Source organism: Anarhichas minor, unplaced genomic scaffold (genome assembly GCF_050575085.1).
Source record: "Anarhichas minor isolate MPS153535 unplaced genomic scaffold, ASM5057508v1 ptg000087l, whole genome shotgun sequence".
In the NCBI taxonomy this organism is placed as follows: Eukaryota; Metazoa; Chordata; class Actinopteri; order Perciformes; family Anarhichadidae; genus Anarhichas; species Anarhichas minor.
Window position 1 is genome coordinate 281,004 of NW_027466533.1, and position 27,192 is coordinate 308,195.

Here is a 27,192-nt window from a genome sequence, read left to right on the forward strand (position 1 = left end):
CAACCATAGGGACAAAAAGTACCACTTGACCTGAAATTTGTGACCACCCGCTCCCTTTCACTACACCATCCCCTCGCTGCGTTTGCTCCTCCACACCACCAGGGCCGTCATGAGGAGAGTGACCAGGATGGGAACCACAATGAAGGGACCCAGGATGCGATTGGGTGGGTCCTTCAGAAGCCGTCCAGACAGCGAGCAGTCGTGGAAGTAGTGTTGGTGGACTCGGATGAAGAATTCATCCACCAGCCTGTTGGGCCAGAAGCAGTCCATCTTCCATGCCACCAGGAACGTGCAGTTTGTCAGCTCGCCATAGAGTCTGTATGTTGGTGACACAAGAGGAAGAAAAACACGGTGAAAACACTTCCCCTTTGTTACTGTTGTCATGCCCGCCCAACTCTTTGTTCTCACACAGCACATGTGCAGGTGCCACTTGAAACTTTTGGTAATTCCTGAAACAATGGGTCCTTAATTTCAGCTTCTAATGTATTGCCAGTGACTGCGGATTTTGCCAGCTGTCACTGGCAGATTTGATCACCTATGGCTGTCTAACCAATGAAGCTAACACCTCCATGAGAGAATGATGCCTCTGGCTGACTTTTTAATGCTAGAAACATATCAAATCTGACAGTTATTTTGTTCTGCTTAGCTTACAGACTTGTTCATATTTTCACAGGGAAAATATTTTTACATTTAACGTTACAGAAGAGAAGGCTTTTAGTATGACCGATGTGTTTGAAAAAAGGTAAGACTATCTTGGTTAAAGTCAATGTTGGTCCAAAGCAAATCCAATAAAGATCCTAAAGCTAATGGTTTGCTAATTCTTGGGCTTGGAGGCAATGCTACTGTAGTTTACTACTCTAGAGAGTAAGCTAGTTTCTGAGACAACGTCAGAGCAAATAAACATTTAGTCCATTCCTTATACTTTTTCTCATTATTTTTTGTTTTGGAGAGGCTAAACAAAGCCATTAACCCTCCAAAGTCTTTAAGTGTTGAGTATCTCTCTAGCTACAGGGCTGTTTTTACCACTTTGGCATGTGGAGGAAGTCAATGCTTTACATGGCTTGCCATGCTTAGTTAGGGTTGCTGAGCTGTTCGGGGGAGGGGTTTAGTGAACGGTCAATAACAAGATTCACTGTAAAAACAACTCTTCTTTTATTTTATCTGTTGCTACATGGTCTTTTACTGTATGTGTTGACAAAATCTAGTCTACTACCCTTGATTGTATAAAAAGCCTTTTAAGCCCTATTGGGTGATCTTTAAAATGCATAGTGATCAATGCAATGCATAAGCCTGTTTCCTTTCTAATTAAAAATGACAGTGAACAGATTTACGGGTTTCACCTTGTACAACAATATGAGAATTTATTGCTTTTTAAAAATATTTTATAGGATAATCATGTATAGTAACATAATTACATCCCCTTGGGTTGGATGGAAGACAGGACAAACACATTACCAGATTGTCCAGGTGGCTCAGATGCAAAACACTTGTCCTTCACTGTTAGAGACTATTATGGAAAAAAACAGAGGGAGGGGTCGTACTCATAGTCTATTGTTTATACCTAGTGCGTGTGTGTGTGTTGCTTCTCCATGGTGAGGTGATTCCAATCATAATTGAGTTAATGACCCATGATTATGACACACGGAGCACACAGAGGATACTGTGAATGCACAAATTAAGGTCGTAACACATATGGGCCTATAAGCTTCAGGCAGCATCTACACATCTAGCAGACTCAGAGGAAAATTGGCTTTACATTTGGAGTTGAGTTTTTGGCCATTTGAAGTCCAATATTCACTCTCCTCTTAGCTCTGTTTTGGTCTCCATCACTTTCTGAGGGAAATATGTTTAGCCACTAAATGCTCCACAATGTTCACCAACTAGTCGCAAACTTCGATTGCCGGCCATTTGGCGCTGGGCAGGTAGCATGCAGCGGAAAAAAGTGTAGTGAGTGCAGTGAAAATGAATCAGTAAAGTTGCAGACCATAAAACCAGAAATATTCTAAAATGCACTATAAACTTGAGGGGAACTGCAGAGACCGGTGATAATTCTCTAACCTGCAAGTGGCCCCTTTCACATTACATATAGTAAACTGACCCAGTGTTAACTTAAAAGTATCAATTAGTGTGATATATAATACAATGAAACATATTTAATATCCAAACCTTGTCCCTAGTGTAGAACATCTGCTTTGCTCGTCCTCTCTGATCTGCACAGCTCAGATTTAATATTTTCGTTTACTAATCTAACAGTCTTTGATGATTCATCCCAATATGGAGTCTTTCTTCGTGGAAGTTTTGTAGATATAAACAGCTCAGGGCTTGTTGGCATGAGACCAGCGGTGCAGAGCATTCTGGTTGCTCCGTGTAGCAACTTCACTCTGTGTGAGTGTGTACTTTCTCCCTCTGCTTTTTCCTTGACATTTTTACAAATCAGTCGCAGAGGAGAATAAAATAATTCTGGTCTCGCTGCCGGTCCAGTGAGCACCCAGGTTTCCAGGGATGTTTATGAGTCAGCGACTGAAATAAGTCGCACCAGTCAGGGCAGGGCGGTGGATATAGTTACTAGTTCACCCCAGCTAAGGTTAGATTAAACCTGATGGTGTGCAGTTTTTGCAGGAGAGAGAGTGTGTACGTTTGTGTGTGCTGAATACAGTTTATATGTAATTTCTCTTAGTAGACATTTCATTTTTCAGAAAGTCATGGCAGTAATACAAGGTTAAACTAATGGTAATTATTTAAGAAATGTCACATAGCATTCAGCTCTATCTTTCTGCTCTGACTAAAACAGTCACTAGATGTGTGCTAATGTCTTTCTAACTTTTCATCCAGAGTGACATTAACCAACATTATCTCTCTGTGAGGCCACAGGGCAAGTGTGTGTGGGAGTATTTTCCAGGCCGGAATAACATGCCTGTATGTATTATGTATGTATTGCCCGTGACGTATTTATACATTTTCTTCCAGTTAATGAGAAAGAAAGAGAGGGGTAAGACACAGTAACAAAAAGTAAGGGAGTCAGGAAGAGTGTGTAAAATTGAATTCCCATCTTATTTCTTTATTTCTATCTGAAGTGCTGGCATCCGGAGCTGATCTCCATCCTAAAATTAAGCGCCATGACCACAGATAGTCTGGCCTTAATTGTATACTAAAGGAGTGCAACCTGAGGATTAGACGTGTCAGCAGTTTTGGTACTGAGACACTGAGACCATTATTATGATATTATCTTAATTATGAGATAAAAAGTCAAAATTATGAGATAAGAAGTACGCATGCGCTTCAGTGACGATGTCCTCACAGGTCGACTTTATATCTTTCTTTTTTCTTGTAAATTTTTTTTTTTTTTGGGATGCCGGAAATGGGCTTCCATAATAAACAGCACCAACTTCAGTGTGGTAAAAAGATTACTACTGGCTACTGGTGCAGTAACATTCCAGATGAGCATTTGCAGAAATCAATTTAAATTAAAGCTGCGAGCAGCGATGAACGGGCCCTCGCATCTTCCAGCGTGTCGGAGGTGGCGGCGGGACTCCGGCCTGCGCGGCCGAGAACGTCCGCGACCGTCGGACTGCGCGTCCGCGAGTGAGAAGTTTTTAATCCCGTGTGGACTGCCTGATGCTGGAAATGATGCTTTGCAAATAGTCCGATGCTTCCTGTATCCGCTGCCTGGTGCTACAGAACACGTGCAAACATGTGTCAAGTGTAAACCACATTCTGTAAAAGTCATGTAAATCGGAGGTGTTTATCACAAAATGCAGATTTCCTTTCGCCAGCAGGTGGCGCTGTGAGCATTAGTGAAAATTAGGTTGTGGACATCCTCAGGGCATGAGAAGCATGTGAAGTTTGGGACCGTTTGGAAGAAGTCCCAAACACACATTAGCTTTTGTCATGGGGAATCACGTAAAGTAGCCGGCCGCTACGGCTAAACGATTCCATCAAACGTAAAGCTTTTGATAACTTTTAATCACAATGGTCTTAAAATTGTACTGACAAAATTTGAAGAGGATCAGACAAATACCCTAGGAGGAGTTAGTATAGCGACTAGAAATAGGCCAAATTCTATGGAAAAATGACATAAAAATGAAGGTTGCCGACTTCCTGTAGGGTTCAGAGCATGGTCCCAAGAGACTTATTTTTAAGTCTCCATGTACCTCTCAAGTTTCATACATGTAGCTGAAACGTAGCGCTGGGGCTGCTCTTTTGAAATATTGTAGGGGGCGCTATAGAGCCAATTTAAAACGGACGATTAAACAAATCATATAACATATTTCTTCCAATGACCTTTGACACATGTACAAAGTTGCATGAGTTTTTGAGCATCCCAAGTCACTAAACCATCAGCTTCCTTTTTCATGGCGAACGATGCGTCGCCACGGCAACAGCGTTGTACGAAAATGCTCAATATTCATTGCGATTTATCATCAATGTCTTAAGGCTATCCTTACCAAATTTGAGACTCATCAGGTCACCTGGCTAGGAGGAATAAAGAAAAGTATAAAATATGACATTTCCTTTAGCCAGTAGGCGGCGCTATGAGTTATTGCATTTTTTTCAATTGGAGTGTGACAAAGACCCTCTCCATTGCAGGTATTTGTGGACTGTTCAAGACAATGAGAGACTCACACACTGAGTTGAATGTTTATTGTACAGTTCTGATATGGTCTCAGGAGTGATTATTGAAGGTCGGGCCTGTCGACACAAACATGTTATTAGTTTGGTTATCTGTAACTTAAATGATTGAATATATTAATGGTGCTGTCAAATAACATGCATGTTCAAGCACTTACCTCTGCTGTGTCTCCTCTCCAGGGTGTTCGTCTTAAAAGAGTCCCCAGGGTACAAGACCACCATTTTATAGTTCCGGGAAGGTACCATGTGGGAATTACTAGAGGGGTTGTAGGAAAATTGAATCCTCTGTTTGGGCCAGATATGATCTCTCTGGCGAAGTTTTACCATAATAGAGATGATATAGAGAATTGACCTTTAGCACATTAGGCATCTACTTTAATGTGTTGTTGTAGATTAGGGGATTGTGGGGTAGAGTGAGGGGCAGAGTCGCCTATCTTGCAGTAATGTGGAGGTCCTCGTTAGTTTCAGACTATATAAGGCTGCCATAATTACATCGAGTCTGTCGCTGCCAGGACCACATGCTGCCCGTGGTCCCTGAAGAGTTATGCCATGTATTTGTTTTGTTTTTTTGTCGGTGAAATAAACACCTGGTTGGGTTACACGTACTCTCTGTGTCCGTCCTCCTGCTTCCGAAGTCCGGCCACTGCGTGCCAGCCTAACATGGAGTATGTTCAAACTTGAAGTAGCATCATGCATAAGAAGTTTTGTGCGAATTGGATAATGTACCTTGGAGTTATAACAACTTCTTTTTTCATAAACAATGAGGCAAAATGGCCGCCACGTCAAGGTTGTTTGATGAAAACTCTCGATTTTGATAACTTTTAATCACAAAGGTCTTAAGAGCATCCTGACCAAAGGAGAAGTTGATCGCATAAATTCTCTAGGAGGAGTTCGTTAAAGTACGAAGGCTGAAAAATGCAAAAACTGACAAAAAGCACAACTTCGCGGGTTTACTGTAGTGGTTGAATGCAAAACAAATCTCAGGGTATGTTACAGCATGCGATGTGCACATATGCTGCAAATGTTGTAATTTTAGGACAAACGGTTGAGAAGTTATGTGTATTGATATTAAGCCATGCCTCTATTAAGTTTATTGGTCCATATATTGTAAACCCTAAGGGCTATCAAAAAGCTTTTGCTAAGTTTTGATGATCTAGATCCAATAATTATCGACAGCAAATTTGGTAGCAATCGGAGCCAGCATGTAGGAGGAGGTGGCAAAAATGTGTTTTTCACTAAATTCAATATGGCGGAAAATCTAAGTAGGCGGAGCTTAGGGGTCTGAGAGGCTTTTTTGTAGATCTAGCGGAGTCGGACATGTGTGTCGAATTTTAAGAAAATCAGATATACTGGCCGAGGGGCGTCACCGGTCCGATTTGTAGGGGGGCGCTAGAGAGCCATTTTTTTACACAGAAAGATGCATCCTTTTTCAGATGGCTATTTTCACCAGGCCTGACAAGTCCCCAAAATTTGGTGAGTTTTCATGCATGGCAAGTCCTCCAACCATGCGTACGTTTACCTAAACGGGTACAATTTCCATAGGGCCTTCGCTGGCCCGACGTTGCCGGTTGCTCGGGCCCTAATTAAAGCTGCGAGCAGCATTGATCGGGCCATCGCAACTTCACGCACGTCGAGGGTACTGGCAGGACTCTGGCCATGCATTTCTGTGACCGTCATACACTGCGTGCACAAGTTAAACGGTATTTCCTGGTACTGGCAGGACTCTGGGCTATGGATTTCTGTGACCATCACACTCTGCGTGCATGAGTGAGATATTTCCTGCGTAGACCAGCAGTGTAGCAAGATCATGTTGCCAGGTCTTAAGCCTACAAATGTTTTGAGTGTACATCCGATACAATCATGAATGTAAGCCTTTAAAGATCATTAAGAAAATGAATGTGTGTGAATGTGCTTCAGTGTTTGTAACATAACAGACTGTCAGTTTACTGGGATGGGGTTCAACTCCCTGCAGTGTCCTGCTGATTGTATTTGGACTTACATGAAAGTTAACAAAACAGTAGTGCCATTTGCTGTTACTTGAACACTTTAATTTAACACTGTTTTCATTTTAAGTTCTTCTGCAACTTTAGATTGTAGTGTGAAGCATTCATTATAACGTTTAACCTGATTCTCATGTAGAAGCTCTGGACAGATCATTTATGCTAATGCCCACCGACAGTGGCTTGACAACCACTTTTATCTAATTTCTGCTCTCCAAGCATCTTACTATGCACATATTTAGTTCAGAGAAGTCATTCTTTTCTCTTTTCTCATCTGCTTACCAAATTTTATAGATCTAGGTGAAACGTACTGCGAGGGCTGCATCGTCGAAATATTGTAGGGGGCGCTATCGAGCCGATTTGCCACTCTGAAGTATTAAAATCACATTAGATAACTACATTCAGGATTTTAAATGTGTGTGACAAGTTTGATTATATTTTGAGCATTTTTAGCCCCTCAAAAACACCTTCGTTTTTCATGACGAAGAATCCGTCGCCACGGCAACGGACTTTCACGAAACAACAAGCTTTGAGTAACTTTTCATCACAAAGTTCTTTAGATTGTACTGACCAAATTTGAAGTTGATTCGATTATTTCCCTAGGAGGAGTTTGTTAGAGTACAGCGCCTGGAAACGACAAAAACGACACTAGAAATTCATACAAAATTCAAAATGGTTGACTTCCGGTTGGGTTTAGAGCATGGTCCCAAGAGACTTTATTTTAAGTCCACATGTGATACATGTGCCTACCAAATTTTGTAAATCTATGTGAAACGTACAGCGAGGGCTGCTTCGTCGAAATTTTGTAGGGGGCGCTATTGAGCCGATTTGCCACTCTGAACCAATAAAATCATATTCTATAACTACATTTCGGGCTTGTAATCTGCTTGCCAAGTTTGCTTATGTTTCGAGCATTTTTAGCCTCTCAAAATTACCTTCGTTGTTAACGGCGAAGACTGCATCGCCACGGCAACGGCATTCGACGAAACATCAAAAGCTTCTTGAACTGGCATTATGAACTTCTTATATTTGTGTGGAACTAATTTGATATTGATTTGATTTACCTACTAAGAGAAACAAGCCAAAGTATAAAGACTTTAACTTCCTGTTACCAGTAGGTGGCGCTATGACTATGATTCAAAATTGGCCTGCAGATGTCTTCAGGACTGGAGTCTAATCAAACATGTGAAATCTGGTAAAGATCTGATGATGTGGAGTCGAGTTACATCAGTTTATTCGTTCATGGTGAAGGATCGAAATTCGCCGAGCCGCCACGTCGCCGCCCTTGAATAACTTCTTACAATCTTCACAATGAAGCATTATCAAGGTCTTAAGGCTTTTCTGACAACATTTGAGAGGGATCTGATTAATCTGTGAGGAGCAGGATGTCAAAGTACACAACTTACAACTTCCGGTTGCCACTAGGTGGCGCTATTACTATGATTCTAAATTGTCATATAGATGTGTTCCGGGTCAGGATGTAATGACATATGAGAGATTTGGAGCAGATTAGACAATCTATGGCCGAGTTACAACAACTTCCTGTTTCGCGGCGAATGGTGTTTTTTTGATGCCCCGCCATGGATACATAGTTCGATAACTTTTTGATTTTTGAGTAACTTCCGACTTCCTGTTTGGTTTAATGAAAAACTCCAAGAGGATTTTTTGTGTGTCTCATCACGATCCACATACCTACCAAATTTCATACAGCTAGGTGAAACCCGGTGTTGGGGCTACTCAATAGGGGGCGCTATCGAGCCAATATTTCATACTGCAATTTTCGCAAATTCTGGCTTGCGTGCCAAATTTAAAAAGTTTTCCAGTATCCCAAGTACCTCCTTTTTGCGACGAAACACTAAAAATAAGAATAAGAAAAAACATTCGAAAAACAATAGGTCCTCCGCTCCGACTACGTCGGTGCTCGGGCCCTAATAAATGCTCCAATTTAAAAGTAAAAAAAATTGAATTCATTAATTAATGTTTAATCTAAATGGACCATAATTTATTAAATGAACATCATGATGTATTGAAGAAGACTTGAAACTAGAGCTTGAGACCATAAACTCATGTTTACAATGTTTACTGAGGTAATAAATCAAGTGAGAAGTTTTCATTTTCTCATAGACTTTTATACAATCAGACTTCTTTTTCGCCTCCTCCTGGCCAGTAGAGAGAATGCAAGTTTAAGACACACTCTGGAAGATCTCCGTTTCATTTTCTTTGGCGGCACCTATGGCGAATAGCTGTAACTGCAGGTGTGTTTTGGGATCTGACTTCCCAGAGAGCGCTGATCAATCACCTAACAGACATTTAGTTGAAGGAAAATCCAGTTCATCCAGTTGCACACTGGATGCTGATGATACTGATCTGTTGAGATCTTTCTCAAACTAGTCTGCTCATATGAGCACAAGCTGCATTGCTTGACTTTTCTCTTCCTGAACAGATTTGCCATCTCAGTTCAAACCTCGGGACGAAGAAGAGAAGGTTTACATAGAATGGCTCATCTTATTTAGACAAAGACACAAGGGTTTGCTATAGTAAACAGTAACAGAGTGTCATGCGCTGGCTCCTATTTAAAATCACTTTAGATCTCCCGATAATCATAGGCTGGTCTTCCACAGTACATTTCTGTTTAAAGGTTAGAGCATTCTCGAAAGTCAAAAGCAGGGAGGTGGATCAGAGAGGAAATGAAGTTCACTGCAACAAAACGAAGAGAGCGAGAGTGGCCATATTTTGTTTGGTTTATTGGAGATAAGCTATGTTTACTCTTGTGCCAAAGGCCTCAACAGAGATGACATTTCTGCGAGACAACATTCAAATCACAGTTGCAAGATGACAGTCCTCGTGGGGGGCCTGGATTCTGATTGTGACACTGCATCCTTTGCCAAGTCTTGTGCAACTTTGATTCACTCCTTCCTAAAGCCTGATGCACACTCAAGCCTGTTATGGACAGGACTACACATACACAAGGGGTTTACAAGAAACAGAATAATTATTCGGCGAACCGTTCTCATTTCCATCTCGTCAAAATACCGCAGATTGGCCAGGCCCCCCCCCCCCCCCCTCGGCGTCTGATAACGATGCACAGACTAATTCTAACGCCCGCGTCATTATTAGATGCTCAGAGCAACTGACGTAGGATGAAGTGCCAAAATAGGCCACATGGGTTAGACGGGAAGGGGAGGTGGATGGGTCAAATAAAGGAGATGATTATCATTTAGGAGAGTTTGTGTCCCGTGTGAAAATATAAGTAAACGCTGACATTTTCTCATGTGAGTAGTCATGTGTCATAAAAGTAGTAAGTCACGTTAACGTCAACCACGCTCTTTTCCTAAAACCTAACTAAGTGGTTTTGTCGCCTAAACCTAACTTCCTGTGAAGACAGAACTTTATTTTGAAAAGACGCTATGCAGTGGAAACTGACACAACATCCCCTCATAGTTTGAAGTTTAGGAGCACCGACCAAGCATGAGTATTAGACACATCGGGAGAGAATGTGTTGTTTATAGCTGTCTGGTTCAGTACTCATCTACTGTTGCAGTTTTGTTCAGTTCATCACTTTGCCAGCAGAGTTGTCAGTTTGCATGCATGGCCAAGGCTGTATGCGTGACTGTGCGCCCACTCTCACTCTCATGAAGCTAGATTGGACAGGGGGGGGGGTTGTTATTAATTTTTCTATTGCAAAATACACGACACAAGTAATGATTTTTATGTAGCATGCAACAAGGAAGTTATGTTTTCATCGGAAAGTTAGGATGTGGCCAAGGAACAAGAGAGTTTTTGGTGCAGATCTGTTGTCAAAATAACAATATTCACTTACACACACACACACACACACATTACTGACAAAACCTCCTCCCAGCCTCAAAGCTTGAGCTAAAGTGGAGTGATATTTCCTGCAAAAAGCTTTCACTCAGTTTGAAATAACGTTTTTTAAAACAAACTGATAACATGCTTTCACCTTTTCCTCTGCCATCTTTTAAGTTGTCATATTTGTCTGTAATAAAAATCTGAAAGAGGAAAATGTCATTTGGGGAACCCACTTAAAGTGTAACATTGACATTATGTTTGCTATTGCCCTTCTGACAACCTCTGAGTCGTATTATATTTAGGAGCAGTGCACATTTAGCCGCGTTAAACCTCGCTTTGAGTGGCAAACATCTCTGGGGTGATGCCGTGCTGTTCAGATCGAGTGAGGGAGGGGGGCAACAGAGGGGGGTTCCGGCAAAAAAAAAAAATACATAATACAGTCATCTGGCAAAAAAAGTTGAACAAGGCTCAACTTTTACTGCAAATACCTGCAAGGTCACATTCCTGGTGGATTACTTACTTTATAACAGGAACAGAATATTTCTGCAGTTTACAGCTAACGTTGAAAATAAACACCTGTAAACTGGTGAAAGTAACTCCAGTCCTCTATGGTATCCAGACTATTTTTCCAGCTACATATGGAATACATAACGGAGTGGAGAGCTGCCCTCCTCACTCAGAGAACCAAGGTTACAATACTGACAGAAACGGTAAACAGAAAACAATATTTCTCAGGCAAAGGCCTCGTCTGAATTATTATTCCTATCTGGCCCCGCTGGAGTGTCTCATAAATACTGTGTATCTATTTATTGTAAATTAGGCGTGTGATGATAACGAAGCCTGATGCTGACCACCGTTTTAATATGAACAATTTGTTGCATTACATTCTGATGTTGCAACATCTCTCTGTTCAGTTTTTCCGCAGCTGCATTCATGAGTTTGTTGAGAGGTAATTTTCTTTTTTAATCTGGTGGTATTAGTAATTTATCTCTTCTCCTTGTTTAATAACTTGCCTGAAGAACAGACCGATTGCTTACCATAGACCTCCTTTTAAAATTCACTTTTGTTTTTTGCCGCACCGTCTGATGCCGACACACAAGCCACCCTTTAGCGTCTGTATGACACACACCCGGCTTTCAGGTAACGTTATACGTAGTATAAAGAAAACCACACATGGTGAGAGGAGAGGAAGGTGGATGGGTCAAACAAACACTGGACTTTCAACCTGGGGACTGGAGTTCATGTCCCAAAGTGTTGTTGAGATGTTTTGAAGTTCCATTAGAGATGTTTGTGACGCGTTTTCTGTACTTATGCTACATTGTTTACGTTTCACTAAGTTAATGTAGTTATTTTAAGCACATGCTTGATGTTTGTCCTAAACCTAACTAAGCTGTTGCCTAGACCTAAGCAAGTGTTTTTGTTTGAATTCCTAATGTTTACTGCGCCTGTAGTAAACAGTCATAGTTTGACGCTGCGTTAGAGAGGAACGTCCAGTGACGAGTTGGGATGGGAACCTGTTGAAAGTGAAGATCATGCTTTACTGAAGAAGACCTGAGACCATAAACTCATGTTTATAGTGCTTACTGAGCTAATAAATCCAGTGAGAAGTAGGGTCATCTTCTCATAGACTTCTATACAGTTGGAATTCTCTTTGCAACCAGAGGAGTCACCCCCTGCTGGTCAGTAGAGAGAATGGAAGTTTAAGCTTCACTTTTCAGAACCGGAGGATGCTGCCTGGTGTTTACAACAAAACATTGAATACTGAGTCCTGACAATAACATCGACAGTATTAGTTTTCAAAGACCAAATTAAAACAATGTTGCATTCTTTGAGGAAGCTAGATGTCAGCTTGTGACAAATTCAGCAATCTATTCATACAGTGCAGATAAGGTACAGAACACTGCAGATAGTCTTGATCAACAGTGATGCTGTCATTATGCTTTTGTTCATTTGAACTGAGGAGAACATCTGATAACATAATATAGAGTTCACTGAGAAAAATGGGTCACGAAGCATCAAAGAACTGCAGCTGAAGCTGAAAACAGGAAAAACCCGAAGAGATAAAAAGAAGAAAAAAAAGATCAAAGACTATTGTCACATAACACAAAGATACATATCTATGCTGATTCTGTTCCAGTTCTAAATCTCTAAACATGACCTAGTGTCATCTCCCGTGTCCTGTTATATGCAACCACGTGTCACCCCTTATTCTCACTTTTTTAAAACTTTGGGCCAGAAAAGCCCCCTCTTCATCACTTGCATTTACAGTTGAACAATTTTCTGTCTTGCTGCTGGGCGAGATTACCTCGAAGCAGAAAGGGAGAGATTCCTCCCTTGAAAAACAAAGAAATATATATAAAAAAGAAACATGACAAACTGTCACTACTGAGCTCAGACAAAATGTTCTTTTTTTCTCTGCTTTGTTATTCTGCTAACCTCCTGCTCTTCCTTTCTTCTGGGGGGAGATTGAACATCTGAATTTGTGTGCGTGCAACACTTTCTCTTACATGAGAAAAAAAACACATTTTAGAGTTTGAAAGATTTCCGGCCCCCCAAATACACACACACACACACAGTCAATATCAGGATGTGACCAGATGGATGTGTTGACGTTTGTCTTTGACATGGGTGTGCGTTTGTTTGTGTGAATAACTGCATGTATGTGTATTTGTGTGTTGAGTGCTTTGTGTGTTTATACCGGGGTATACATTTGCTTATGTGACTGTTTATGTGTGTGTGTCGATGTTTGTTCTGTCTGTCCTGAAGTATCCCTGATTGACCTGGACACTTGACTCAGATGCTCCAGCACGGTTCTTTAAGACCAAGTATGTACTGACCTGCTGGTGCTGCCGTCCAAAACACAGAAAGAATGTCAAACACAAAGTCAAGTAGGGTGATGATCGTCTGGATATGCTGCAATGCAGGATGGGAGGACAGCAGAATAGTTTGCCCAATAAATCCATAGAGTGAATATCATGCTTTTGATTAATCCTAATTACAGTCTAATTATCTCCCTTTGCCCTTACCCTTCATACCACAGGCTCTTAGTTTAAAAATAGCTCTGTTTCTTGGGCTTTTTTTCTTCTTCTTTTTTTTGCATGTGATTGTTGGAGAGTATTTTGGTCAGTCAGTCATGCAGTCTGTATCTAAAAACCATTTTGTGAGTGAGCTCACATCTGAGTTACGTACGATGCTCAGGCCAGGAAAGCTGCAGTGAGCAGGGTGGAAAGCTAATTAAAGTCCCCCTTCCGTGGACCTCAGTGATTAAACGGCCGATTAGTCGCTGATTAGGAACGGATTGCTGTATGTTTTACCTCTGCATTTGTTCTCGTTGCTTCTAGGGAATAATCTCCTCATCTCTAGCTTTGTTGCTGTATAAAAGCCCACTTCTTTATGATCTTCCTCCTGCTGTGTTATTAGCTTTTAGTAAATTGGCATTGGCACACTGCGTCGTCTTTGAGAATACCTCCCATTTGATGTGGAACCGAGTTAATATACACTGGAGCACACAACAAAAGGTGTTCCCCTGCTCTAATTGAGCCGTCTCCTTGTTCTGAGCCTTTGCATCAATACTGCAAACATGCACTTTGACGACTCATTGGTCCCGCTGGGTTTCACCAGAAGCAGGAGAGGAATTCAAGAGGAGTTTTCTGCCCCTCTTTATGCACCGTTGCACCAAACAGAAGTGTTCACAGGTTTCAACTGCAGTGTTCTGCTTTTCTTTTCTTTCTTTAAATGCCGTGTGACAGTTCCCTTCTAAAGTAAGACGCATTCATCGTATTCAATCATGATAACATTTAAGTGATTTATGATGTTATTATTGTAAACATGAATAAATTACATTTTATAAAAAAAAAATTCAAAGGAAAATATTCAAACTTGCGTCCTATTGTTCTTTGCGGTTCAAGTTGCAAACACAAAAACAGATGAAACTGTTCAAACGATGTTGTCTATAACTAAAGATACCGTAAGACAAAGGAAAGCAAGGGACATATTTACCACTACTTTTGTGCTGACGTGTCAAACTCGTTTCATTCCTCATAAAACATCTGCAAAGAAGATTGTATTCTAAGTATTTGGATTCCAACATTGTTTGCATCCTTGTGTACTTGCTAGCACTCTTCTTCTTACTGGTCAAAAACCCCATAGGGAAGCTTTAATGTGCAGTAAACAGTCTTCTGTCATACCCTCAGCTTCATCCTCGCCAGGAGCTTCTCTCTCTCGGTTCGTCTGTGTGTGGGTGTGCTGGATCACAGGTGTATCGGTGTCGTAGCACGCTGCTTATCCTCTTCAATCGATTCTGCTTGAAAGACCGGCCTTCAATTCCACCATCGTCAGATCGCAGGTTCAACTACTGGGTTAGTTAAGTTCCAGCAGGCCGTTGTGTGTTTATGCGTCGCTTTGGCAAATATTTGTCTCTTGTGCCTGCGGCCTTCTTAAACCCGCCTCATGCCTCTGTCCCACTTCTGTGTTCCTCCCAATCTTGCTTTTGGACTCACTCTGCCTGGCTTCCCTGCCTACACTATAGATCTGCTCATTCCTCCGACTCACAGCTCTGTCCCTGCACTCCTCTGACCAAGAGACTCTCTGCCCTCCTTTTACGTTTACAATGATGTGTAAAAGATTATATTTTACAATTAACTTTCATGAACTATAAAACACACTGCGAAAGTTCTAAGACGAAAACACAGACAACTCCAAGACCGGACAACGCTGTAGTAGCAACCTGCCAATCACAAGGTTGTCCCGCCCTAAAGCATACCCTGCTTTATGGTTTAGTTTATTACTAAATGACCATAATGCTGTATTGAAGAAGACTTGAAACTGGCGATTGAGACCATAAATTCATGTTTACAATGTTTACTGAGGTAATAAATCAAGTGAGAAGTAGAATCATTTACTTATATAAAATCAGACTTCTTTTAACAACCTAAAAGGTTTTAAGTTATTTTAGCAACTCAAAAGAAGCTTCAAGATGTTCTTATTCGAGATGTTCTTATGCTTCCACGCCAGGCATACATTGGGGAGACTGTGGCTACCCTGATGGGTAGGGTAAAGTCGTTCTTCAATCAGAAGATCGGTGGTTTGATCCCCGGCTCTTCTAGTCCATGTCAATGTGTCGTTGGGCAAGACACTTATCCCCAAATGTCACCCGAAGGCTCTGCGGTGTGTGAGCGGGTATGATGTTTAGATAGTCCTGATAGGCAGGTGGCACCTTGCATGGTAGCCCCTGCCATCAGTGCGTGAATGTGTGTGAATGGGTGAATGATGCGCGGCGGCTCTCTGCAAGCTCTGCAAACCATCTCTTAGAGGAAGCTCCACAGAATCTTTTCCGCAGAAGTATGAATAAGGCATTAGCCTCCTGATGGGTAGGAGGAATCTATTCATCTTCAGTTATTATGCTTTTGGGCAACACCTCTTCAGCTTAAGAAGATTTGTAAAATAGATTTCTACGAACATCTTAACCTGAAGATGCTTCTGGCCTCTGGACAGCGCTGCTTTTTAGAGCTGGAAACGAGCCAGTGACACAACAGTAAAGTCACCTCAGCTAGGTACTGAGAAAAAAGAGCTGCTGCTGAAGAATCACTTAGTTTACAGCAATATATACAATAGCTCCTTTTCTGAACATTAACACAGTGTGTGAATGGAGCAGAGCATTTTGTGCTGTGAAAGTGAGAAAAATAAGACTTGTAATGAGCATATCTAAAATACAGGGATTAATAAGCAGAACAAAATAATACATTTTTGGAACAATTTTGTTTTTGCTAAAAAATATCTTCTTCAAGAATTTGCATATAATGCTGGAGGAGTTGTTTGTGTGTGTGTGTGTCTGTGTGTGTGTTGGAGGCTACGCTAGCCACGCTGAGCAGAGTAATGTGCCACAATCACCCGACTAACCCAACAGACAGAACGGACAGATGAGTATATATATAGCCTACAGGGTCTTGTGCTGGTGGTTAGCAGATGGATTGACTAAAGCATACTTAATAGACCCCATACATATTCATGGACAGCGGATTATCTCAAGTTGTTGATGTTAAAGTTGAGACAGAGATGAAGGGCATTTCAACTTTTTATTCCCCATCAAATGCAGATTAGTGTTGCTGTGGCGCTCCACATTTCTGTATTCATTTCTCCTCATATTTCAAACAGAGATCACAATTGAATCAATTCATCTCAGGAGTACGGTCATATTTATAGTTTCAGTTTATTCTGTTTGCTGACAGTTCCTGGAAAATGATTTTCTACAAAGGGGAGATTTTTGTAAAACATCTATCTTAATGCTTTACAAAATGCTCAAAATGTTCCCGACCATGACCATAAGTACTGCACTGCACATGACAGGGAAATTTCAGCTCAAATAATATTGAACCACATTGAAAATGTTCCCATTTTTAAACTCTCATGAATAAATAATATAAATAAGTTTGCTGAAATATTCAATGCAATCCTCTTCAGTATGACCATGACCAAGTCAAAATCCAGGACATTTCACTGTGCATTTTTTTTTTTGTGAAGTTAGCTCAAATTAAATCATAATTTCCTCATATTTGAATTGTAATTAATAAATCCTTAATAGGGGTTTGCTGAAACCTATTATGTCAGTATGACCCTCACTGTGACCCTTTCTTTTTCTTTTCTTTTTATTTGAATTAGTGAAAAATAACCTCAAATTACATTGTAACCTTAAGAAAATTCCCTCATGTTAAATTCCTAAAATCTTTTCCTTCAGAGGTTTTCTGACATTTTTCATGTAACCTGTTCAGAATGACCCTGTAAAATCTGACCTAATTCTACTTTCTCACTACAGACTAAATTAAAAGGCCTTGATGCTGTTCCAGAACAAGTCAGTGTGTTGAATTGAGCAAAGGTGTGTTGTATTGCTTTTGAATTAGACTTTATATAGGACGAATGTGCTATTTCCTCTTTTAAAAGTTGCATATTATTTATTTTTTATTTTTTAAGCATCGTGACATATTAAAATACTTTACATGCTTTCAATCATGTGGTTTCGCTGAAGACACGGAGTAACTCTCAAGCTAGAGTAGACAGATAAGTGTGGTCAGACTGTCACAGTGAAGTTCAAGAGGGAAGCGACTTCCTAAAACCAAAACTGAAGATATGTATGGTCCTTTTTTTGGTTCCGTGACTCCTCGCCCTGTGTGTCCATTTACAAGCCAGAACGCTATTGTTTCTCTGTCTATGTAGACAGGAAGAGTAGTGTCTACCCAGGAAGAGTGCTGAAGCAAATTCGACATATTGGCCAAACTGTATAATTATGTCATGTGATGCCATTGGTCCAGAAAAATACTTTTTCCCACAGAAAAATATTGGGAAAGAGACGTATCTTAGTATCTCATTGGGAAGGAGACGTATCTAAAATTTTTGGGAATTCCCAGTATGAACACTAAATGTCTCTATATAAACCATTACAGCATTGTAAAATGCTAACTATAGCTGAATCCAGATTTATTTTACTTCCTCCGTTCATATGAATGAGCCTGGGACCAAGGGCTGGGAGGCGGGGTTAGAGGAAACGCTTGTGCATTTGCTCTATTGGCCCATTGATACGGAGGCCCTGCGAAAAATCTCGGATTTGCTTCACGCGTTACTGAGCAACTTTCATAGGAATGAACGGCGCCCCGCTTCCGCTTCCAAAACTGTATCCATATCCATCTGTCCTTGTAAGCTACGGTTATCTGCAAACTTTGTCTCGATGCCCCTTCCTGCTCAGCTGTCAATCAAACGCATACACCTGCCCGTCCACTCACAGGCTTATGTAGAATAAAGTAGAGATTCTAATTCCTCTCCAAAGGCCCTTTAAAACAATAAATTCAACATTTGGATATGATTTTGGACAAAACAAGGGAATAACTACTAGCGATATCAGCTGGATGTTAATATCCATTTGATGTTCTGCTAATGATCATATGAGGGTGAACAACCACGATAAAGTTGTGTTTTATAATCACTGTGGTCATTGGATTAAAACAAAGATTATCCCCCTAATTGTTAGCCAGAGGACATTTTCTGTTATGATGGCTGCAGAAAAGATCAAAGTCACCTAATAATCGGAGTTGTGCCCATCGGTTGGAAGCAATTAAACTGTTACTTTCTTTGTTCAGAGATGCCGTCGGCACCGAGTTATTGGACACGACAGCTGAGTGCCGAATCCTTTATCATTCTCTATTTTTCTCCCCAGCTGTTCTATAATTATTTTATGTCATCCATTTCACCGTTTCTTTAAAACTGCAGCGCGTACACTTTCTCTGGCCAAAACGGAGCCTTTACAAACCGTCAGCTTGATGAACGCAGACTAAATCACTGCAATGTGGGCAGTCACAGAGGTAACACGTGTATTATTGAGGAGTCTGTGGCACTCTGACCTCATATAAAGCGGCTCCGAGGCACCAAAAGCTATGAAAACTTTAGTGAGACGTTTAATGGCTGAAAGAGAAAAAGAAAAAGATGGAAAGCGAAATGAAGAGAGGAGGAAACAATTTATGGTTAAGGCTGTGATGAACTCCTGGCTGGTCGACACTTGTGTCGTTGGGCACTGTGTATCAAAGCTAAATAAATGGCCATACATCAGTTAACTGAGCAAACGGTTTCATAGCTGCCTCCTCGCCACAACTCAGCTTTTTCCGAGTAACGCTGCTTCTGTCAACTTATCTGATAGAAAAGGTGTGTGCTGAAGGTGACTGATTAATCACAAAGTGAACCTCGTAGACCTAGAAAGTGAGCGGTTTGAAACATAACAGTAGAGAATGCAAAAACAGAGACCCTGAGAGCTTCAATTCTTACAGCGTGCTGGAAAAAGTTGAAATTGAACCTAAATGGTGACATGTTATTATTCCTGTCTCCAGCTGGACGTCTACGTCCTTCCATCTGCCTTCCATCTGCATTAGCAGACTCGTCATTTTTTTTCTTCCATCCGCTAAGTGTCTTGTACATACCTGAGTGCATTGCAAACCGAAATGACGAACTGCTACACCGTTCTTCGACTTATCCTACAACTGAACTCACCATCAAATCCACCCACCCAGTGGGTTTATTAGCAAACCCTGCTTGTTTTTCACAGCAGGGCCGGCATCAAAATAATTTTATTAGTCTCAATTAAAGATCACCTTGTAAACAGATTGACTGTGCCCCAAACATGTCCTGTTCCCAGAGACAGTTGTGGGAATATTAAAAATGCTCTATTGTGTCTAGCTGAGTTTCTCCCTTTTCCGGCTGCACTATTGCATATAAATATAATTATAATATATAAATAATTAATAATTATAAGTATATAAATATGAATATAAATATAAATATATACAGTTGTGTGAAAAAGTGTTTGCCCCCTTCCTGATTTCTTATTTTTTTTGCATGTTTGTCACACTTAAATGTTTCAGATCATCAAACAAATTTAAATATTAGACAAAGATAACACAAGTAAACACAAAATGCAGTTTTTAAATGAAGGTTTTTATTATTAAGGGGAAAAAAAAATCCAAACCTACATGGCCCTGTGTGAAAAAGTGATTGCCCCCCCCTGTTAAAACAGAAATTAACTGTGGTTTATCACATCTTTGGAAAGCTGAGTTCAATTTCTCTAGCCACACCCAGGCCTGATTACTGCCACACCTGTTCTCAATCAAGAAATCACTTAAATAGGACCTGCCTGACAAAGTGAGGTAGACCAAAAGATCCTCAAAAGCTAGACATCATGCTGCGATCCAAAGAAATTCAGGAACAAATGAGAAACAAAGTAATTGAGATCTATCAGTCTGGAAAAGGTTACAAAGCCATTTCTAAAGCTTTGGGACTCCAGCGAACCACAGTGAGAGCCATTATCCACAAATGGCGAAAACATGGAACAGTGCTGAACCTTCCCAGGAGTGGCCGGCCGACCAAAATTACCCCAAGAGCGCAGCGACGACTCATCCAAGAGGTCACAAAAGACCCCAGAACAACATCCAAAGAACTGCAGGCCTCACTTGCCTCAATTAAGGTCAGTGTTCATGACCCCACCATAAGAAAGAGACTGGGCAAAAATGGCCTGCATGGCAGAGTTCCAAGACGAAAACCACTGCTGAGCAAAAAGAACATAAAGGTTCGTCTCAGTTTTGCCAGAAAACATCTTGATGATCCCCAAGACTTTTGGGAAAATACTCTGTGGACTGACGAGACAAAAGTTGAACTTTTTGGAAGGTGTATGTCCCATTACATCTGGCGTAAAAGTAACACGGCATTTCAGAAAAGGAACATCATACCAACAGTAAAATATGGTGGTGGTAGTGTGATGGTCTGGGGCTGTTTTGCTGCTTCAGGACCTGGAAGACTTGCTGTGGTAAATGGAACCATGAATTCTGCTGTCTACCAAAAAATCCTGAAGGAGAATGTCCGGCCATCTGTTCGTGACCTCAAGCTGAAGCGCACTTGGGTTCTGCAGCAGGACAATGATCCAAAACACACCAGCAAGTCCACCTCTGAATGGCTTAAGAAAAACAAAATGAAGACTTTGGAGTGGCCTAGTCAAAGTCCCGACCTGAATCCGATTGAGATGCTGTGGCATGACCTTAAAAAGGCGGTTCATGCTCGAAAACCCTCCAATGTGGCTGAATTACAACAATTCTGCAAAGATGAGTGGGCCAAAATTCCTCTACAGCGCTGTAAAAGACTCATTGCCAGTTATCGCAAACGCTTGATTGCAGTTGTTGCTGCTAAGGGTGGCCCAACCAGTTATTAGGTTTAGGGGGCAATCACTTTTTCACACAGGGCCATGTAGGTTTGGATTTTTTTTCCACCTTAATAATGAAAACCTTCATTTAAAAACTGCATTTTGTGTTTACTTGTGTTATCTTTGTCTAATATTTAAATTTGTTTGATGATCTGAAACATTTAAGTGTGACAAACATGCAAAAAAATAAGAAATCAGGAAGGGGGCAAACACTTTTTCACACAACTGTATATATAAATATATATATATATATATATTAAATATATATATATATATATAAATATTAAATATATATATATATATATATATATATATATTAAATATATATATATATATATATATATATATATATATAAATATGTCAGATAAGGAACTATTTTATTTTTTCAATAATTGCTCATTTATCCCTCTGACAGTACTTAATTATATTGATTCATTGCACTGCACATCCAACGGTAAACACTCAAACATGAATTTGTATACATGGTGTCTAAGCTGAAACCTTGTGATTTTGAGTTATGAATATTGCATGTAAGCAACTGTGTTAGGGTAAGCAGCAGAGTGCTTTCACAACCGCTGGAGTGAAATATCTAAATGCAGTGATACTTTTCTTAAAAAAACATTCCACTGATTTTGCATGTTTTAATCCATTTACTTCCTCACAGGGGAGCTAACCATATAAGATCGTATAACTTTGAATGCGTCTTGCTTTACTGAATGCATTTTTTTCCTCCTTCCGGGGAAACCGTTGATTTCCATACATTTCCAGAGGTTAAAGGTTAGAGACTATATGAAGGTGTTAATATAGTAGCACAATCACATGTATTGTATATGCCACTGTTTCATGCAGTACCTGAACATTAGCGTCCGTGAGACCAACGCATTCTCACGCCCAATTCGTCAAATACGGCAGCTCGGTGAGTCGCCCTTCACTTTAAACTATGACGCTCAAGTGTCAATCTTTCAGTTACGCCTACAGTATACAGTACACTGTTACTGTTATCGAATATTCTGCTTATGATTTCTGCTTCAGCAAAAAAGAAATGAGAGATATTTCAGGGAGAAAAGAAGAAATTAGGACCCAGGTTAGAACTGACACTTACTGTGTACAACTGTCCTAACACACACACACACACTCACACACACACACACACACACACACACACACACATACGCCATATGCCGTTTGAACAAAATTAGAAATCCCCAGTGACATCTTGGCCAAGTGTCATCTTGGCAGATGGGGGATCAACTGTCCTGATATTTTACCCTCTCTACTCAGTGAACCATTTTTGACATTTTAATTTTCCATTCACCAGTTGTTGTTTTTTGTTTTGTTTGTTCTTTTCCTGCTTTCTGTCTTGTCACTTTAGGAAGGAGTGATCAGAGGTTTGTCAGTAAGTCAAACTCCTCAGATATTCTGTGACAATATATTTTGAAGTAAATGTATTTGGCAGGCACTTTAAAAATAAAAAAAAACAATAAACTTTAATCTCAAGCAATAAGAGGAGATGATTTTGGTGAGCAAGCTGCAGTACTTTTGATCTGCAGTCCCTGGCCACACAGACACAAACACTGCAAAGTACACTAGAAGCAGAATATAATGTTCCAAACTTATGATATTACTCTACAACACTAGAAATGAGAAAACTTTGTTGCACTCTTGGATGTCCCAGCTGTGAATGAGCTTCAAGAAAGCCTGAAGCTATATTTCATCTTCTTCATATGCTTCTTGAGTTACAACTTTTAGCCATCAATTGTATTGGTTTTGACTTTCTACTCAAGATATTTGCTGAGACTTTCGTTCAGACAGAACACTGAAGCCATGCTGGTATTAGCTGATTGAGATCATCTGTTTTATTCATGCTTCGAAATCATGAACAGCATTGTGGCAATGCTGTGACCGACTTTGCTGTCGTGATATTGTTGAAATGCGAGATCACAACAATCAATTTAGTTTGGTGAGTACGTCGTTAAAGCCAACAGATATGATGGTCAAAATCACGAAAATAACACACACGTTGTAATATATCAGAATTGTATTTTTTAAGAGATTATGTTTAATAATAAGCCACTTATCCGTACCTGTCACTTCAGCGTATATGACATTTCGACATGGATGGAAGATGCACACGCTGAATGACAAAAATACAGCCTTGTGGCATTCCTAATTCATTAATTATCGAAACACAAAGGGTGCAGTGTGTCAGGTAAGATTCAATACTATGATTTAGTAATGATAGACTATCTAAATTAAGATTAATTAGTGCAAAGTTTTGGCGGAATGATGACCAAAGGCTTTACGTAGATCAAGAAACACTGTTCCTTTACCTAAATTAACCTTGCAGCTTGTTTTCTATTTTTCCAAACCTACTATGACATAGTTGGCTCTGGCCCGAGGCCGTATGAAAGGACTTCACAAGCAACAGTTCTCATGCGAACAGAAACAATGCTGCGCATGAGACTAGGTCAACTGTCAGGCCTATTGGAAACTTCCTTAATTGGGTTCCCCTTCCAAGGTTGCCTATAGTGGGGGGCAGTGGCGGCTGGTGGAAAATTTGCTAGGTAGGGCCATCCAATCAATTTCAGCAAACATCCCAGTATGATTTAATGCAAACAATTAAGGTATCAAACACGCATTACTACTTTGCAGTTAAATATTTAGCATCTATTCCAACACGAAAAAAAGCAGTAAATAACACTTTGATAAACACGTCAGGAGATCATATTTTTGTCACCCTCACAGGGAATTCAGTATAATATATACAGTATATATATATATATATATATATATATATATATATATCATATAATAATTTTCAGTATAATATAAAACACACATACATATATATATATATACAATATGTATATATACGGTATATATATATACAATATGTATATATATATATAAAATATAATATATGTTTATTTATTGAGATGCCCCTATGGACCTTGTTATAGGGAGATAAACATCAGGAGAAGTAAACATGAAGTGTAATTAGGAATAATGATGTTAAATTAAGCTATGATGAGTTTTCACTGTTAATTTACCATCTCAATTAAATGATGCCTCCATGACCAAGTTAAGCAGATGAGACTGAGGACAACTATGTACAAGAAAAGATGTTCACTTTGCCTAATATGTAGCTTGACAGAGTTCTCCATGTGTGCCCTGGTGTTCTCATGTTTCCTTATTTCCTTGGACAGGTGCTTCATATCCCTCACTCCCGTAACTGTCCTTGCTGGATCTGTCCCCGTTGTTTTAAAAAGCTAATTAAGTTATTAACATGACTGCATCCAGCTAGCCTAACCTTTCTGGTGTACTAGAGAAGCTTCGCATGTACTGCTTCCCTTTCCTGCTAGTCTGCTGTCTGATTGTGAGGTCAGGCTGATCTGGGATCAACTCTTTGGCCTGCAGAATCTCCGCCAAAGTTCTCCTCTCAAACGGGTCTTGGAGGAGTAGTGCTAGCGCTGGCGCTCGCCTGTAGAGACTTCTCCTGACGAGAACGCGCAGCTCGGGGCCAAATTCTAATTTGGCCCCGAGCTGAATCTATTTGAGGACGCTGATTGGCTAAATTGTATGTCACTCATTTATGTCTTTAATCAGCAATTGGCTAAACTGCTTCATAGACCCGCCTCTCGTGGGCCATTTCTCGATGGCCCCAGCGCTGCTGAGACATGCAGACAGGCGGAGAGGACGTGCAGAGAGGACGTGCAGAGAGGCGGTGAGGACGTGCAGGAAAAGCATATATTTTGCGCAGATATCATAATTTACAAATATTACTGGGTACATTCCATATTTCAAAAACACAAATATTGACAATTTGTCAAATTTATTATAATTGTTTTATTTTTTGGCTCAAGGAGGGGCGCTCAAGGTGGGACCACGCCCCATGGCTTTCTATTGGCCAGCCGCCACTGGTGGGGGGGAGCTATGACTTTACAGGGGGACCTCAGGGTCAGCATGATATTACACCCAGGTAATTCAGGATAGGGGTTTTATTGTTTGAATACAAAACAGTGTGACACACAATTTTAAATTGACAGTCAAGTGGACGGCACGTAATTGTTTAATTGGACCAAATGATTCCAATAACTGGCACTCAAATCCTGAGAGCAACTGTGAAATCCTGTGGCGCCAGACGTCTCTTACAGTAAGTGCAAAGATAATATTTGTACATGGACGAAAGATCCCTGTTCATGCCACAGGCTTACAGCTTTTGTTCCCCGCACTGACTATGTTCACCCACTCTTTTTCTCTGTTGTCTCTCACCCAGTATCTAATCAGCTGTTGGAAGGTGACCAAAACGTTGGACGATTTTATAGATCCTCAGCCAGGAACGAACACACTCCTTTTTGTTGTTGAAAACAACGCGTCTTAGTGTGGAGTTAACTTACATTCCGTTGACTTAGAGTGGATCAGAGACAATGAATAAATCTAATATTTGAGATGTGTGAAGATCATTGTGCCATAGGCTTAATGGGTAACGCGCCACCATCGCATTGAGGCGTTTTAATGCTCTTACTGCATTACAACGAACAAATAGAATGAAACTGCTGATTCAATGCCTTGTGCAAATTTAAAATGGAAAGCTCATAATGCTGTTTGCATTTGTGTGGAAAGTTAATCTGTTTGCATTTGTGTTTGGACGTCTCTCTCTCTCTCTTTGTGTGTGTGTATGTTGATTCTACTCACTCGACTGTATCCTCCCAGCTACACCAGTGTTTCTGGTCCAGCTCTTGCATGTCCAGTCTGAATTTGGCCAGGCAGAACTCCTCAATGGCGAATTCATAGTGGGGTCCACACCCCAGTGCTGACACACACTGAGACACTGTTGAGAGAAGGGGGGAGGGGGGGACAGAGAAATGTGGATGAGTGAAGAGAAATAGAAAACTGAAAGATGCTCCGTATACAAAAATGGGGATGTGAGCTTAGTACTTGCACATTTTATTTGTTCCATTGTTAATCTGTGTACAATAAGTGTGTGTGTGTGTGTGTGTGTGTGTGTGTGTGTGTGTGTGTGTGTGTGTGTGTGTGTGTGTGTGTGTGTGTGTGTGTGTGTGTGTGTGTCAATGCATGCAGCCTACAACAGCTTGTTTGAAGGCCATAGCAGAGCGAAAGCACAGGACTGCACTGACGACTGAAAGCAGCTACGACCTTAAATGTTGTCGTCTCTTTTTGGGTCAGTGCAAACTGTTTCCCCATCTGTTGGACATGACACTGAAACACCATCTGCCATCACAGTGATAGGTACCATTGCCAAGGCCCTCAAAACAACAACACACACACAGTAGAAATGACGTGCTGAATAATATAGTACAGTGAATTCTTGCTGGATTTTTTCTCCATGTTGTAAATGAGCAGGAGAGTGCTTTAGATGTCGAAAAGGACGCTTCGGACTATTAACTCGACTGTGTGTGCTGGTTAAGAGAAGAGCTAAGAATGACTGATGCCTCATGGACGTTAAAACACGATGATAAACTAATCAACTTATCACTGATCAACCTAATATCTATCGACTAATATCTGATGGAAGGTTTTTATAAAAATGTTGGATCAGGTTTGTCATTTAGGGAGCTAAAATGTGCTTTCTTCCTGAGAGTTAGATAAGATTATACACACCAATTCAATGTGTTTTAGCAATTTATGAAGTCAGAACATGCAGCCAATAAGCTTAGCTTAGCATAAAGACTCTAGTCAGAAGGAAACCGTTAGCCTGGCTCCATTCTAAGTTTAAAGAATCCACTTACCTTATCTTAAGCATTTTGATAAATAAAAGCTATAATCACACAATTTTAAGAAATCATAACCCTAATAGGACTCTCTTGTTTGGCCAACAAGAAGGGAGCTTGTTTTTGAGATAATTTCTTGCTTTCATAGGAAATTAGTTTCAAATTACAGCTCGCTCGAAAACATTCATTTCGATGGTACACATTTGCAAAACAAAAGCATAAGATCCTGATGTGATTTAGCTGGAAGTGCAAAAACAATATTGAAATATTTTTCTGACACAGCTGTCACATTAA

The 27,192-nt window shown here is 40.4% G+C and overlaps 1 protein-coding gene and 1 long non-coding RNA gene across 3 annotated transcripts; both read right to left on the reverse strand.

Annotated features, from left to right (window-relative positions):
• Positions 1 to 60: 60 nt before the first annotated feature.
• On the reverse strand, positions 61 to 26,930 carry ramp1 (receptor activity modifying protein 1). Its single transcript, XM_076081794.1, has 3 exons — positions 26,917 to 26,930; positions 25,862 to 26,059; positions 61 to 316 (listed from the first exon to the last, which is right to left on the reverse strand). Exons 1-3 carry the CDS (start codon positions 26,928 to 26,930, stop codon positions 61 to 63), a joined length of 468 nt encoding a protein of 155 aa, XP_075937909.1.
• Positions 4,627 to 5,289, reverse strand: LOC142938656 (uncharacterized). 2 transcript variants are annotated; one of them, XR_012949677.1, is made up of 3 exons: positions 5,236 to 5,289; positions 4,788 to 4,885; positions 4,627 to 4,689 (listed from the first exon to the last, which is right to left on the reverse strand). It is a non-coding gene; the product is annotated as an uncharacterized LOC142938656 (long non-coding RNA). The 2 variants fall into 2 exon arrangements; XR_012949678.1 differs by having other exon boundaries at positions 5,217 to 5,283.
• Positions 26,931 to 27,192: the final 262 nt, after the last annotated feature.